The 17,076-nt window shown below is 56.9% G+C and overlaps 1 protein-coding gene across 12 annotated transcripts in view; it reads right to left on the bottom strand.

Moving 5' to 3' along the window:
* Positions 1–17,076, bottom strand: part of KCNN3 (potassium calcium-activated channel subfamily N member 3) — a 147,728-nt gene that overhangs the window by 90,019 nt on the left and 40,633 nt on the right. For all 12 annotated transcript variants that reach the window (XR_005084855.2, XM_037162454.2, XM_037162455.2 and 9 more), the window contains exon 2: positions 14,330–14,425. Coding sequence is in view for 11 of the 12 variants with exons in the window: in XM_037162454.2 (XP_037018349.2) it covers positions 14,330–14,425 (96 nt within the window). In the remaining variant the exon portion in view is untranslated. The remainder of the gene's footprint in view (positions 1–14,329; positions 14,426–17,076) is intronic.

The following is a 17,076-nucleotide window of genomic DNA, read 5'->3' as shown; positions in this document are numbered from 1 at the left end:
CAAACAACTGGAAAGGGGTGTGAAGGGAATTTGGTGCCAGAAGAATAAATCTTGTGTCAGATCAGGGTTGCCGAAACTGCATTTCTGCATAACGGTCATAAACCTGGGCTTCCTGCAGGCCAGGCCGGTGAGGGAAGACGTGTCCACTCCCCACCGTGGGTGTCCAAGGGCTCCCACCAAATTAGAATATTGCACCAGCTCTGAGAACTAAATTTATCCCGCAGGCTCACCCAGATCAGAATGTTCCCTGCTACAAGAGATCCTGTCCCTCATTGTCCTCCTCTTTCTCTTTTTCCAGAGCCATGCAGTATTGGCTGTAAAATTCAGCCTTGTCAATTCAGCTTGAAAGCCACACACGTGTGCGCGTGCGCACACACACACAGAGCAGCAGACACCAACAGTTTAGATAGGAAAGATCGGAGAGATTGAGGAGAGCTAGAAAGGAGAGCCGGGGGGACAGGGCAGATTTAGCGGATGCTCAAAAGAGCCCTGCAAAGAAATCGCGGGCAGGAAGAGCCGTCTCGGGGCGGCTGCTGGCGAGCTCTCCTGCCAGAGCCAACAACAGCATGAGCCACAGATGGGCAGACGCTCCTGTGCAAGGTCAGCTGCTCCTTTATGAGCCACGGGTAGCTCATCACCTGTCCCTCCCCTGCATTTGCACCTGTCGACCCACTACAAACTGAGGAGCCCTGAGCCCCCAGCCCTGGCCCTGGGCTTCGAAGACACCACTGCTCCCACAGGCACCAGTCAAGCCTGGAGCCCATCCTACCAGCACTCGGGAGGTGGCCCTTCTGTCTGGGCCAGGCCCTCTCCCCACACATGCAGGTGGCATGCTGCCAGCAAAGGAAGGACGACTCCCTGCTTGAGGGGCTCAGTCTCCCAGACCCCTTGGCAGTGGAGTATTTTTAGGTGGAGGCTGGATCTGATATAAAAGCAAAATTGTAAAATCCTGGGGTTCTTGTAAAATCTCAGGGCAGTTCTTCACTAAACATCTGAAAGTATCCGACAGAGCAAGACAAACGCGGCTCCTTGCGGCCCGGGTCCCAGTGGCGCACGTTCTGTCCACGAGACCACAGAACCTTGGGTGTGCGGGCCAGGCCAGGTGCTTCCCACTCCTCTCATTCCTGGACAATGTACCCGGTGGTCGTCATGGTTAGTACTAAAGATCCTCCCAGGATGGAGATCTCTTCAAACATCTCCTGCAGCCCAGACAGTCCTGGGCTTCAAAGCCGACATGGGGACGCGGACTGCGGCGGGTCGGGCCTCTGCCATCATCTCTGCCGGTCTCCCTACCCCAGCGCCTTCCTTGGTCTCACTACTGACTAGTGATGTTTCCTCAGTCCTACATGAAATGCTTTACTAACACAAGTTTGGGGTTGGTCTCCTATCCCTGCTCCCCATCCGATTGCCATCCCTGAGCCCCTCCTAACTGCCAGTGCTGCTGCTACCGTTGACCCCCGGGCCCCTCCCTATCCTGCTCCAACTGGCCGGGACCTGACTCCAGCCTTCCTCTTCACTCTCACTCCTCACCACTGCCTTCATGGCCGGCTGCACCCCTCCCGCCGCCCCAGAGCCCTGAGCTTTCCTTCACTCTCCCCGTTTGCTCAAGCAGGTCCCTTCCCAGAAACACCTGCACCCCACCTGCACCTGTGAGAAATCTGCCTGGCCACTAAGGCCCACCTCAAAGCCTCTGGGCAGGGTCCTCACTCCCAGCCAGGCAGAGCCCCCCTGCACCCCAGTACCCGCCCCAGCACCCGCCCCACATCTCAGCGCTCAGCACTTGGCAGCCATGGCGGGAGCACGAGTGCTTGCTTATCTCCCTGCTAGATCGAAAGCCCATTTAGGGCAGGGACCTTGCCGTCCCTGAGGTACCCGGCTCAGAACAGACCTCCAATGGCTCTGTGTCAAATGAATTAATCACCTTTTGTCCAGTTCTCAGGGGAGGTGCACAGCGGTTGCTATTTCTAACAGCAGCAGGAAGACAAATATCGCCCTGCCCACCCTCCCAACCCCCATTCCACACACACGCCCAGCGGGAGTCATTTTTCTTTGCTCTGAAATCAGTATGGTTTCTAGCACACTGTAGCAAGAGGCCCCAGAGGGAACCTGGAGGAGCCTTGGCGGGCACTCAACCTCCCCCCGCCCTTGCCCGGGTTGCACAAAGGAGGGTGCTGAGAGCACAGGGGCAGGACCTGCAGTCCCTGATGCAGCAGACAGCGGCAGGGGCGTGGCTGCCTCCTGGTGCTGAGTTCAGAGGCTTGGCTGCTCTGCACCTGGTGGATGGCTCCACTGTGGCCAGTCACTCATCTCTGGTGTGTGGCAATGGCCAGTGGTGCCACAGGCCAACAGTCGCAGCCAAACCCAGTGGCGTCTGGCAGTGGCTTTGGGAAGGCTGGCGCCGCGGGGACATGTGGTCGTGCAGTGACACTCTCCTGAGACAGCCTGTGGGGCAACGCTGCGCCGCCCCAGTCCTGCCAGGTGGCCAGCGCCCACTCCCCCTGCACCCCTCAGATGCGAGTGGCAGAGACAGAGAGTTTGCTCGGCTCCATCCTGCACCAGAGCGCGGGAGGAAGGGAGCAGTGCAGCATGTTTAGAATGAGAAAGATCTGCAAATCCCTGACTGTCTCTTCCTCCGTTCTCGTGTCTCTAATTCAGCAAAAGGAAGTCACCTTCCCCAGATTCCATTTCTGGTTCCGTGTTTGCAGCAATGCTTTGGGTGAAGCTGTCACAGCCAGGCTCCCCCCGAGTGGGAGGGCAGGAAGCTGGGGGTCCCAGCCACGTGTTGCTGAATGAGAGGCTGACAGACCCAGTCAGGCCGGAACGAATGAAGGGTTGAAATGAATGCGTGGCACCAACGAGGGCACACAGGTGGGGCAGCTCTTGCCCCCAACAGCCAACTGTACAAGCCAGGGTTGGGGAGGCTGGGGGAACCTGTGGCTCCGCAGCTCTGTGAAGAAGCAGAGGGTTTCAGTAAACATTTGACTCAATGTGAACTCTCGGGCTGCTATGCAAGTCAAACAGCACTGCTACCTTCCGCCGCAGCGAAGGAATGAGAAAGCAGGCAGGCGGCCCTCGCAGTAGCTGGCTCACGCCCCTGGGGACAGCAGTGGGGCCAGGCGGAGACGGGGCTCCTCGTTATGCCAGGGAAGTTGCAGTGTTTCATCTGGAAGGGGACCTTGCGAAATCATGTGTCTGACCCACGGGGACTTGAGTGCGCAGTTGCTGGCTTCTGACCACAGGGGCAGTCAGAACAAGGAGGAAATAAAGGCGGGGAAATGGAGGGAGCTGCTGAAGCCCGGCCTGCCCAGGTCACCTGCAGCCCAAGGCTCGGGGTCTAAGGGGAACAGCAAAGCAGCCCAGGCAGCCTGGGCTTGCAGGTGGAGTCAGATACAGCCCTAGGGCCAGGTGACTGGCAGCGACACAATGGCTCTGGGTTAGCCCTGAGTGGGCCTGGGATGCAGAAGCCAACCCCTCAGAGAGCGAGAGAAGAAAGAACGGGACAGTGTGAGGCCCGGCCAGGCGGCCAGGGCTCACAGGGTCAGGGGTGAAGGCAGGGAGAGCAGGGCCGTGCCCCAGGGCTGCTGCCCGGGAGTGTCACCTGTGGCGGGACCCTCCAACCCCTGCGGTGCTGGACCCGATTCTTGGGGTGGACAGTGGGGAACCAGGATAAGAAGGGCTTTGGACTAGGCAGAGGAGCCACCGGAGGGCAAAGCCGAGGCCGGGCTTCCATCAGGAGGTGTGGCTGGGGCAAGCACTCAGGTGCTGTTCCTCGAGGGGCCAGCAGCATCTGGCCGGCTCTTCAGCCCTCATTTTGTCACGGTCACGCTTCTCACCCCGTTTTGGAGAGGAGTCCCCAAGGCTCAGCCCAGCTTTTGGGCGTGCTCAGGATCCGCAGGAACCAGGGTCGGGGAGGGAGCGCGCTTGCCCAAACAGGGAAGCCTCCCGGCTTGGAGACCGGCAGCCTGGCTCGAGCCAGCCCTGCTTCCCGACAGCGGCGCGACCTTGGACACGTTACCCAGAATCACAGGACTGTTGTGACCGGACCATCCACTGAGGGAGGTCCTAAAGTCAAGAGATCAACAAATGGAGGCCATGATTCACATCATTTGTGGGACTCGAATCCGTCTTCCAAATCAGAGCTTGGGATCGAAGCCCAGGCCTGTGACGTGAGGGTGTGAGGCAAAGGTACAGGCAATTTCACGGGCTGAGCAGTGGGGGTGCTGGCAGGACATCGGTGTGTGGAGAAAGTGCACCGTGGGCCTCGGCAGGGCACCCGCACCCAGGAGCCATCAGGTGACCATTCACACAAAAGATGACAAAGTTGGTCTGGACATGGACAGTGGCGATGACCCCACAGCAGCCTGGGTGCATGTACTGCCACCAAATTGTCCACTGAAAAGATGGTTAAAATGGTAAACAGCATGTTGTATGTATTTTACCAGCATTTTTTAAAAGTCGCTAATGACAAAGTCACAGCATGGCCTGTACCCTCTTCCCCCCACCCATACAGGTCCGTAGTAGTGATGTGGTCAGAGGAAAGGAAACACTGTTTGAACCCCAGTGAATTCTCTGCTTCGAAGATAAACCAAGCACCATTCACCTCTTTTCCAATTACTGGGTTTTGGAGATGCTGAGCAGTAGCAAGTTTGCTACCTTTTATCTTAAAAACAGGAAAATGTGTTTTAACCAGATTCCAGTTGAACAGATTAGAACTATCCAACTTTTCTTGGTAGTACGATGCGACCATAGTTATAAAGGAGCTTTGCTGAATGTCCTACAATGCCTTCCAATCTCCCGAATCCTCAGGGAGGCACTTATCTTCAGGCGGGACATAGAATCGCTGAGCTCCTACCACATACAAGACCCTTTACAGGCACAGCAGGCCCGGCCACAGTGACGGCTAGAAGTGGGGGCCCTCGCTGAGCTCATAAGGGAGCCCGATGTTTCTTCACCGGGTGTGGGCACTGGAACGCCTGCAGGGCTTTCAACGCACACGTCCCCAGGTGGCGGGGTTTACCAGGCCTGCCGGCCAGCGCCGCCCAGGGACGCGATGCCCATCCCTGATTGACAGCTGCTGCCGTGGAGGACAAGATCACCACTTAAAAATAGTAACAACATGCAGAACAAATTCACTGGAAAAGTCACGGGCGGGCCCCAGTGGCTCTCTCGGGGAGAGGGAGCGCTCTGTTAGGTGGGCACTCGTTCCCTAGGACTCGGGAGAAGCAGGGCTCGGATTCATGGAAGGAGGTTGGAACCCAGCACTGAGGAGGGGAACTCGGTCATTGACTTTAATTATCCTAAAAGCTTTAAGATGTCTGGCCAGTTTACATTTGCAAGAGTCTTAAAAGGAGTCACCTTTAAACATTAAGATGTTGGAGCCTAAGAACTCTCTTTTCAATTATTTACTGTTTCGAGTTCAAGGTTATATTAAGGGGACAGTCCACTCCCTTACTGGACAGAGAGGCCAGGCAGCCAAGGGAAGGGACGAGGTTGCTTGGCGGGGCCCCAGAAGGGCCTCCCGAACACACACGGTGCTGGTCATTGTGCACGAGAAGCATCCACAGCCACTCTCCCTGCATTTTTCTCTCCTCACAACCGAGCGTCCCTCAGACACAGAATCCTGAACACAGCCAGAGACCCCAGAGAGCACCGCTCCAAACTGCCGCTTATGGTGGCAGAACCGAGGCTGAGGGAGACGCGTTCATCCAAGCTCCCACAGTGACGGCGCCCCAGACAGTCCGCAGGCCCCTTGAACCAGGCAGAAGTGGCACCGGCTCGCCGGGCGGACGCCCCAGGGGTGGGACGGGCACTGGGCTGCTTCTCTGCAGAACCCCCTCGCTCACCTGGCTGCCCGTGCTGGGAGGGTGATTTCCTGTGACTGAATTACAGAGAAGCTTCCTGAGAGGTGTGCCAGCCCCCTCACTTCACAGGGCCCAGGGTGAGGCCACTGTGTGGTTTCCAAGGCGACACACAGATGCGTGGATTCGGCATCTCAGCCCCACTTCTGAGCCAGAAGGGGAGGCGGGTGGGAAGTGAGGTAACGCCAACCTCCCATTCACAAACGCTGACTCGGAGACCTCGGCCCCTCTGTGTCTGGCCAGGGCTCGGGGGTGGAGGACACTCGAACATCCTGGACTTCTGCAGCCAAGGAAGCTTCTGGAGAACTTGGCGAGAGGCATTTATTTGCCTGGAAGTCAATAATGCCCCAGCGGGCTGACTGCAGAGTTCCCGGACTACCCCTTCTGGCCCGGGCAAGTCCAGACCTGCCCAGGGCGGCGGTTTTCACTCCTGATACCAGATGCTGCACACGCCGCACAGAGAAGCATGACACAGGGTGACATTTCCAAGTGACAAAACAGAAAGCCAGTGAGGGTGGCTGAGGAGCCTGGCACTGCTGCAACACCCAGCGCCCGGGCCCAGCAGCCCGGGGTGGCCGTGGGACCAATGCCGAGTGACGCCGGCAGCAGGAGGCCTTCGCACCCACAGAAGGGGCAGGGGCCCCTCCTCTTTGAGGAGGAAAGGGTTAAACCCACATGTTTAAGTGGTTAGCAAATAAAACCAAACTGTCACACAGAGACTGCCAGGGCTGGCGTGGTCACCGTGGAAATCCATGACCAGCAGCCTGCCCACAAGCGGAGAGGTGCTGGGATGGGAGGAGGCTGGTGGACAACGGGGGGGGGGGGGGGGGCTGCAGGGAGGCCTGCAGGGGCCGGAGACCCCTGAAGAGGCAAAAGCGAAGGCTGGAAGCCAGGCCTGCCCAGACCCGTCTCTCAGCCATTGGAGACTCAGTTTCCCTGCTGCAGGTGAGGGGAGAATAGACCTGCCCCGCCTGCGCCCCAGGTTCATTTGTCACGGGAGACCTGCTGTGCGCTAGGCACTCTCTGCCCCCTCCGACCCCACCCCGTGCTCACACAGCCAGGAAGCGGCATGTGTAAGGCACGGCATCTGCACTTCCACACGAGACATGCGGCGCTGGGGGCCAGCGCCGGCGCCAGGCCACCCCCTAGAAAGGGCACTTTGCTCAGGGCACAGGGGCAGCCAGAAAATCTCCAAGAGGAGGATGTACCTGTGCTGAAGCCTGACAGTCAGGAGGTGACGTCAGGCAGGCAAAGATCTGACAGTATGTGTGAGAACACTCCAAAAAATATGGAGCACCAGACGAGATAAGGTGACGTCATCACCACCGAGGCAGCTGCCAATGTGCCAGCCTCTCGGCTTCCTGCCCTCGAAGGTAGTCTGACAAGGTCTCCAGGTGTCTGCACGGCGCGGGCTGCGGCAAAGACTGAGCTGCTACTGCCTCTCTCCCTCCTTTCTTCCCGCCTCACCAGGTGTAGGCGGGAGGGTGGGTGGTGTCCTCAGTGGATGCACGGTGGCCCCTGGGCACTGTGCCCTGGAACACACTCCCCATTTCCAGCCTCCTCTGTGTGCAGAGATCCACCCAGGGAGCATTCGTTGGAGTGGAGCAGGGGCTGGACGTGAGCTGGCAGAGGAGACCGCCATCTGGAATTTTCCTGTGGAGCTCCACAACCCTTGGTCCTGGGGCCACCCAGGGTGCTCAGAGCCCCCTCCCCATCTCTGGGCAGCAGGCCTTGTAAGGAGCTAATATCCTCAGACCAAGCAGGCTGAGAGGGCCGCCTGCCTGGAGCCCTTGAGATCTCAGGGGTCCCCAACCTGTTCAGCTCGAAAGGAGTGCCTCCTGTGAGGGCAGTTCAACTGTATCAGCCAACTAGCCAGAGACACCGCCAGGAAATGTCTTCCAGGGGCCTGTGGGGATGGAGAACCCAGCCCCATGGGATCCGAAAGCAGCCATCTCCCCTGGAGGACAAACACACCTTCCTTCTGTTCTCGCTCTGCTCCCCTAAAACACTGCCAGCCAGTCTCATCCCAAACACACACATCTTACATTATGGCACTTCTTAGCCTGGGTCACAGTGGGTCAAGGTCTAGGACAAGCAGTTTCCAAAGGCAGGGATTAGGTCTGAATTACTCCTGAATCCTGAGTGCCTAACACGAAGTAATCCTTCCGTTCCAGGTAAACTGGGAACGTGACTGGAACCCACTCCCTTCCCCAGGGAGGGGGAGGCCAGGATGCAGAGTTGCCACCCCCTGGGGGGAAGACGCTACCAGCTCATTTAGCAGTGGGACCCCCAAGCGTCTGAGAAAGGGGCACCTCCTGCACCCCAGATGCCCACGCCCCTGGGGCAGCGGGTCGTACGTACCCAGGAGGGCGCTCACCTGTGGGGCACCGTGCCACAGGTGGGCCTTTCTGTAATGTGAGCTGTCTCTTGAATGTAATTTGAAGTAATTTCACTGTCAGCTGAGAACACTATTAGTATTTAATAAAAATATCCACTTTTATATACCCAATAAATTAAAACCATCCCCTTTTATTGGTCCCCTGTGTTTCTAGTCGATGAGGCTGAAGGCTCGTATCTGGTCGCGGTCGTGGTTCCGTCACGTTGGAAGTGGACTAACAGGCACCAGAGGCCAGTGCCGGAGCTTGAGGGACTGATGCTTCCAGACAAGAGTGGACACCTACCCGCTAATCTGACATACTTCTGCTTTGAATGTAGCCGATAACCACACCCTGAAATCATCTTTAAATTTCCCATCCACGCACAGAACACGTGGCATCTCCCACTGAACCACGCCCTGTCCTGGGCTCACAGCCCCCAGTTTAACTCAACAAACACTGGCCGAGGCTCTGGTGTGCCAGGGCTGTCTTGCCACTTCCTGCCCCCGCGGCTTCATCGGGAACAGCAAGGCTCCTCTCCCGGCCTCCACAGGCGGGTCTGGCTGGGCTGCCCACCTTCTCCTTCCCCCACCCCTGTCCCCAGGCTCTGAGAAAGAGCACCTCCTGTCCGGAGCACTGGGTCCCTTCCCCTCCCGTGTGCTCCTGGAGCAGAACCTGGTGGCCTCTCCCTCTCGGCTGGCCCCTTTCTGACAGCTGATGGACCCATGCAGTCTCTCCAGTCTGCACAAAGCAACCACACATCCCTCCCTCACACTGTGTCCGCTCCAGTTTCCACACTGGCGTCCCTCCATTCACAGCCACACCTCTTAGCAGACTGGTGGGGGCTCAACGTCTCTGCCCTCTCACCGCCCACTCAGGTCCCCTTCCCCACCACGGCCCTGTGACTGCCACTCCCAGGGACTGCGCTAAGAAGAGGCACAATGACCTCTCCAGGGCCTACGGCAACTTCTCGACCTCCCCGAGGCACACCCTACACTCCCTTCTCTGCCCTGGGCTCTGTGACTCACGCCTCCTGAGTCTCCTCTGACCCTTTGTGGACCCCTCTTCCTCCCCCCACTTCTCACCTCACCAACGTCCCTCCAAGGATCTGTCCTGGGCTTTCCTACACCCCACTGCCCCTGCTGACGCGGCCCTGGCCTCCGTGTCACTACCCAGGAGGCAGCTGCATGCTCATCTGCCCCACCAAACCTCAAACTGAACAGGCCTAAAACTGACCTTATCATTCCCCAGCCAACTTCCTTCTGTGGTTTCAATGTTAATAAATGGCACTCCCGGTGGCTGAGTTACCCAAGCAACTCCTAGCTGCCTCCTCTTCCTACAGATAGAAACTTCATCCTGATTGGTGACCGGGTCTGGTCAATTCCACCTGTTCAATGTCTCTCACGTCCAGCTCTTGTCTTGCCCTGGTTCGAGGTGTGACCATCCCCTAACGGGACTATGGGAACATGCTTCCAACTCATCTTTCTCCCTCAGAAACTGGCCCTTTCAAAATCATTTGACATGCTGCAGCTACAATGCAAATCCAATCATCACTCCCCGCAGCTTGAACCCCTTCTATGGCGTCTACTGTTGCCTGCAGGACACTCCCAAACCCTTCAGTGAGACAGACCAGTACCTGCTGGTCCTGCCCGTGCTCCACAGCGGACCTGCCCGCTGCTCAGGCCCCGCCCCGGAGGTGTCCCGTCCCGGAGGTGTCCCGGAGGTGTGCTGCTCTTTCCCAGCTCGGGGCCTTTGTTTATTTGGGGACCTCTGCGCGGTGTGTTCTTCCCACCCTGTTTGCCAGGCAAACACATCCTCATTTAAGTGAAGGTGTTTTGCATATATTATCTAATTCGATCTGCACAACAACCCTTTGTGGTGGGTACTATTATTAGTCCCATTTTGCAGGAAGGAAATAGACTAAGAGGGATTAAGTAACTTCCTAAAGGTCACCATACACACTACAATGTGTCAAAGAGCAGGACTTGAACCCATGCCAAACTACTCTAAAGTCCATGTTCTCAGCCACCTGCCACCCTCCGCTCCAGAGTGGCACCGGAGACAGTAATCAGACATAGATTTACTGAAGGCTGACAACCCCTTGGAGAAGCAGAGGTACCTGCAGGGTTTCTAGCCCACAGCACCGGGCTCCTGCCCCAGCTCTGCACAGAGGAGGTCTTGTACGTAAATGCTGAACGAATGCGCCAAACGGGTTGTCAAGAGTGGGGGAGGGAGGAGGCTGGGGGCGGAGGGTCCCACGTCTTACACGTGGAGCCAGGGACGTGCCGGTGACACCGAAAACGAGAGCCCGCAGCCTGGGAGGCTGCCACTGCCTGTCTGGGAGTTGGCGACCACCAAACCACAAGGATGAAAGGGCTCTCCAAGAGAGAGGAAGGTTTTCGATGTGTTGGTAAGGAAACGTAATGCTGGTTTTATGTGTTTTCATTTCTTTCCAGGACACACTGGCCTGAGAATAACAGATGCCTGAGCCTTTGAAAGCTGTGTGCTCCACGCCAGCGAGACAGGAGGAGATGAGCAGAGCCGGAGGCCATCTTCCAGCCCCAGAGGCTGCCTGGCGGGAAACATCCTTTCCCTGCTCCAGAGACAGGCTGAGTGGAGGTTCCAGGGAAGCCCACTTCCTCCCGCAGAAGGGAGGGCAGATTCTCTGAAACCTTGTGCTGCCCGTCGAGGGACACCCTCCCTCAAGAAGGGAGACCCCCAGGCCTGGGGGGCCTGCGGAGGTACAAAGGGGCATGCCCTGAAGAGAGGAGCACCAGCCACCCCTGAGAACACTCCCGGTTGGAGGCTCTCCGCCTTAAAGCCCGAGTTTGACTGAGAGTTACCCAATAGTGTTCCAGAATTCTTCTTCCTCAGAACACAAGTCGTCCACACTGACAGACAGGAACACTATTCTGGAAGGTGCCCCGGCAGCATGTGTGGGTGGGCCCGGGCCTGGGGCCTGGAGGTGAGTGTTGGTGGCAGAGCTGGGGGAGGTGGGAGCCGGGTTATCTGGCCAAGTGACCAGCAACTGGTAGAGATGACAGAAGTGACAAGCAGATCCTTACCACAGCCCCTGACATCACCCCACAGAGCAACGAGCCACACATTGCTTGTCACTCGACCCTGGCCAGCTTCACAACAGGTGAACAGCAGCTGGCCTTTCTGACTGAAGGTGCCTTCCAAGGGCTCTGCTCTTCCAAGTGCTGGTGGTCCACACCCCTCAGGAAGCAGCCCCCCCCCCCCACCGGCTGCACATCACACCTCGATCGGAGAATTATAGAACTGGGGGGGCTCGTCCTGGCCAGCTCAACTCAGTTGGTTGGGTATCATCTCAGGAAACCAAAGGTCGCCAGTCCGATTCCCGGTCAGGGCACACGCCTGGCTTACAGGTTGGGGTGTGTGCAAGAGGCAACTGATCCGTGTTTCTCTCCCTTTCTTTCTCCCTACCTTTCCCTGTGCCTAAATAAAAAAATAATTTAAAAAAAAAGAATTGCTGGCTTAGGATCCCCAATTAACAGATAAGGAAACTCAGGTGAAATCCATAGAGCTAAGCAATGATCCAAACTGCTTTTGAAACCAAATATACTAAATCCAGCACCCTTTCATTCAAAACATGCACAGCAAACACCAGCTCTTTCCCGACACTTAGAGCCTTTGAAATGCAAAGATTAATGACATCATTGTCCCTGAGGCGGGATGGAACAAAAAAATGACAGTGTGATCCATACAAGGGGTGCAGGCATAGGAACAAGCTCTCCCCGCCCCCCACGAGCATCTGGGCCTGAACCGCTCCTGTTTCCCTCCGGCGGGAGAAGGCCTATCTACATGCAGAAAGAACTTCGCTGGAACGGTAAGAGACACAGAGGGAGCCAGACACTGGTGACTCCGCAGGTCGAGTAGGATCAAGGCAGGGCCGGGCTACAGTGGAGAGGACGCCCAGGCACCTGCCAGTACCAGGCGGCGTGACAGTGACCACCTGTGGGCCCAGCTTGTACATGAACGAGGCCCAGCTGGGAACAGTGTGGCAGAAAAGAAACTGAAGTTTTCATTTTGCGAAAGCCCACTGGGCACTCTCTGCTGTTACCACCTCTCAAGAGTTCAACAAGGTGGTCATGTGACAGCCACACTTCAGATGGGAAATTGGCCCAGGGAGGCTGTCACTGGCCCACAGTCATTCAGGCTGAAGTGTCCAAGCCAGGGTTCCAACCACTGATTCCACTTCATTTCTCCAAACCATGAGGCCGGGCCAAGGTAAGTGACTAAAACAGCATCTTCTATTGCCCAAAATTAGGACAAAGCAAAGATTAGCCATGAGCTGAGGATGAGACAAAGGGTGCCCAGCTGGGCGCTGGCCTGTCAGCAGCATGGCCCTGCCACCTGGCCAGAGAGCCAAGGTCACAGCTGCAGGTAGGCCAGGCCACGTGTGAGAACGAAAGCTGCAGGATCTGAGCTGGGAACAAGGCCCCGAGGGAGCTGGAGGCAGGGAAGTGCCAGCCCCCGAGCCCGGGAGTGCAGAGAGGAAGCAGCGAGGCTCAGAGGGCCCTAGTGCAAGCACCACGGCTGGGAATGCTCTTCTCCCCTCCTTCCAGCCTGCATGGTGGCTGGACTTTATGATTCTGCCATCTTCTCTGCACACAGGTCAGCGTGATCTGTAGCAAGACAGGCTCCTGACAGGTGAGGACACGGGGGCTGAGAGGGGCTGCGGGGCTCCCCGGTCTGTGACTGGTCTGGGAGGCCGAAACCTGGCCCAAGGCCTGGAGTGGCTCTGGGTCCCGTCTTAGTTCCTGCTCTCTGCCCACATTCCTGCCCCTTTCCTGGGCTGACTGGACAGTGGTCTATGTTGAAAGCCACATGCTTTGTCCAGTCCAGGCTCCGTGAGGGCATCCAGGACTGTCAAGCCTCAGAGCACATCTCTCTGAGCACCCACAGCCTCCAGAGACTCAACAGTCCCCGCCTTCTGGATCAGTGCCATCTGGTCGTCGGCAGACTGGAGCCCTGCCAAGATGGCCCGGAGCCACAGCAGCGCCCCAACACTCAGCAGGAAAGCCAGCCCACTCTCTAGCGGGAGCTGTGCACACCACGTCTGTCTATGCAGCCAATCCGCCCCAAAAACGATGAGTAACAAAAGATTACTCGGTTCGCCAAGCATTCTCTCACACGCCCCTCACTCCACCCTCACAACGACCAGTGAAATGTGGAATCAAACCCTCATATTCCAGATGAAAAAAGGTTCGCATGTTCCAGTCCAGAAAGGTCACAGGACGGGCCAGACACACTGTGAGAAGAGGTCATGGCTGAGGCCTGACTGCCGTGGTCCTGCCTCTGAGTCCTGGCCTTTGTCATGCTCTCGCCACTGCCCAGATGTGAATCTATCTGTGTTCCTCCAGCCAATGGACTAGGAGTGCATCCAGATTCACAAGTGTGAGAAAAAAACACCTTGATACCCGGGTCCCCAGCACAGCAGGGCAGCCTGGAGGGCCAGCGATGGAGGAAAACCCATCGCCAGGAGAAGATGCCACAGGCCTGCTCACTCCCGCCTGCCCTCTCCAGACCTGGCCCAGCCATCTCCCCTCCGTCAGCCAACCGGAAGTGCCCCCCAAAACACCCACCAGTATTTCCCTGGACGGTGTCCAGAGGCAGTACCGTCTACGTGACGTGGAAATACGAACTCCTGGTGGTGGTGGGGGCAGTGCATGTGTGCATGTGAGCATGCGCTCGTAGGAGGACACACATGCACAGAGGGTGCACGTGGGTCTATCTCACTGGGGTGTTTGTGGCTCCGGTTCAGAAAGGATCCAGTGAGGGAGAAAAGTCACAGCAATTCTTCGGGGCTCCCACAGTACCCCTAAACCGTAAAGCCACATTCGCCTCTGGATTCCCCCAATGAAGATAATGTCACAGTTGGTCCCAAGCCACAGGGCAGCCTCACCATGCCTCTCCCACGAGGCTCCAAACCCTTAGAAGAGCCACAATCTTGGACACCATCTTATGAAACCAACCGAGTAACTGCTTAGAAGGTGATTTGAAGGTGGGGACGGGCTCAGCCAGGCGAAAGAGAATGGTCACTGCATGAGAGCTAAGGGCCAGGACACCTACCTGGACTTCACGTGTGTGATAGGCGATGATCAAGCCCAAGAGGATGATGGTGGACAGACTGATAAGGCATTTCAGGGCCAACGAAAACATGGAATCCTGCAGGAGAAACGGAGAGTGAGAATTAGGGAGGGCCAGCAACGGGGCATCTCATTCTACTCTGAGGCCAAGTAACGGTGGCAGCCTGGGGGCAGAGGAGGGACTGTCACCAGAAAGTGCCTCAGGCTGGGCCCTGGGCTGATGCCATCCCAGCAGGGACTCCCCACCCAGCCTCCGTTCTCTCGGGTTAAATCATGTCTTCGTTTCTGGGATGAACTCTACTTGGGCGTGATATATTATGTTTGTTATACATGGCTAGATTCAGTTCGCTGATGCGCTGTTTAGAATTTTTGCCTCTCTGCTCATAAGTCATGCGAACACAATTCTTTGTTCGTCCTGCTATTAAATGGTTTGAGCATCAGCACTGTGCCAGTGCAGGCCTCTCTTTTCTCTTAACGATCTTAAACCAGAGGATGAGGTCCTTCTATCCTTGACCATGCAGAACTTTCTTAGGAATAAATTGGAATGTCCTGGCAGCTGCTCTCAATTCCTGTTTTAGGTCAAGGGTAGAGAGGGAAGCAAGGGGGACAGAGAGCAAGAGCTACCGAAGAGAGAAAGGGGCTGAGCACAGGAGCAAAGAAGAGTCCTGGGCAGGAGAAGGGTCCCGAGGGACCCTCCGAGGAGGGCAGGGGAAGCAGGTGGGCTGCTTGGCCAGCACTGCAGGCTTTCAGCCCCAGGGCAGCCTGAAGACCCACTCGGTTGGGAGCTCGAGCTCTGGGCCCAGCCCTGGGGTCCAAACCCTGACGTGGCACCTAGCTGTGTGACCTCCGCTGCTCACTCCGATGCCTCCGGTGCCACGTGGGGATAACCTTCCTCATGGGTCTGCTGTGGAAAATCAAGGGAAATTGGTGCATGTGAGTGCATGGCCCAGTGCCTGGCCACGTGAGGGTCAGCCACCACCGGCATCTGCTTTGCCTCCTCTACAAATTCAGGGCGACTTTGTGCCTTCCTGGGCGTTCGAAAGCCAACGAGTAGAGACTGCTCCCAACCCCACAGGAAGGCAGGAGCCCAGCTTTCAGCAAAGGTAGCAGACGAAAGGCAGGTGACCTGGGTGTCCTGGGAGATGGATGTCACATGAGAAATAACCCCTGGGCTCCCAGAGCTCAGTCATAATGGCACCCAATCTCAGTAAAGCACCTTGTAGTTTATGAGGTGCTTTCACACACCGGGTCTCATCCCTCCTCACAGCAGCCCTTGGCCCCGCTCCCCGCTTTATAGCATCATAGGCAAAGGCTCAGAGAGGGAAGTGGCTTGTGAAAGAGTTCAAAGCTAAGGCCTCTGAGTCCCAGACTGCAGCACTGCCCACGAGCCCTCAGGCCCACCCTCCAATGGGAAACAGAGTAGAAAAGTGAGAAGTGTCCATTACATAGACTCAGATGACAGCTTAGGACAATAATGGGAGGCATTTCAAAGGTGGGATGTGATTGACGGCCTGCCAAAATCTACAACAAAGCTGGGGTCGGGTTGGGGGGATCAAGAGAGGGAGATGTCACTGTCAAGAAAGCTTTCAGCCCTGGCCGGTGGCTCAGCTGGTCCAGCTGTCATCCCACACACCGAAAGGCTGCGGGTTTGATCCCCGATCAGGGCGCGTGCAGGAGGCAGCCCGCCAGCTTTTCTCTCAGGTCAGCAGGTCTCCCTCTCTCTCCCCGTCTCTGTCCCTCTCTCCCCCCTCCCTTCCTCTCTCTAAAATCAATAAAACATACCCTCAGGTAAAGATTAAACAAAAAAGAAAAAGTTTCGGAGACAGAGTGCCCCCAACCACCCTCTGCAGGCTGAGAGGGGACGGAGCAGCTGTCCCTAGCGTCTGCTGACCTACGTGTATCCACTGGATACAGTTCCTGGGCCCGCTTTATGCCAGGCCTGAGCTAGCACCGGGGATCTGAGGGCCAAGTACGGAAGTAGCTCATTCATTCGTTGTTTAATTCATTCACGACAATTCCAACCACTTCTCACTTCCTGCGCACCTACTACATGTCTGACAGTGTACTGAATGCTGTGAAATATTTGCAGAGAGCCCCTGCCCACCAGGAGCTTCCCACATGGCTTACACACCAACTCCAACTTTCCATACTGTGTGCTCGTCCCCTGTGGGGGAAGCTCTCCATTCTGTGCTGCCCGGACGGTGATCTACATGTAAGAGGCTTTCCTCCAGCCTCTGCCGTGGGCTGCAGTTTAATGGGGAGCAGCCTGCATTCATTTACTCGCACAAAGGCGCGGGGATGGGTGGTGTGGTGCTGCTCCAGTTGTGGGCACAGAGAGAAACTGGTCACGGTTCCGGGCCTCGCAGAGGTTCTGGCCTTCGAAAGAACTACTGGACGCCTGAAACGCGACCCAAATCACAGGCCTGGGTGGGGCGGAAAGAGCAGGCAGTGAGTCCGGGACACGCAGACCGTTGTAGGGGGAGACAAACCTCCTACAGGAACCAACTGAAAGCAGCTCACAGCGTCTGGGGGCCAGAAATGGCCGTAACGTTCCCCTCAGAGGGGTCTGCAGGCGTCTGGGGGGCATCGTGCCTCCCCCAGAAGGAGAGGCTGCACATTTCCACCTCTAATTTATTTCTTATGGCAGAAATGAACTGAATTCACTATCCAAGCCTATTTCCACCATTTTTAGAGGAAGAGGTGAAGGGACAGGGGCCAGAGGCTGTCTCC

The sequence above is a fragment of the Artibeus jamaicensis genome, unplaced genomic scaffold (assembly GCF_021234435.1).
Source record: "Artibeus jamaicensis isolate MK-2021 breed Jamaican fruit bat unplaced genomic scaffold, CSHL_Jam_final contig_447, whole genome shotgun sequence".
Classification (NCBI taxonomy): domain Eukaryota; kingdom Metazoa; phylum Chordata; class Mammalia; order Chiroptera; family Phyllostomidae; genus Artibeus; species Artibeus jamaicensis.
This window is presented reverse-complemented; position numbering and strand designations above follow the sequence as displayed.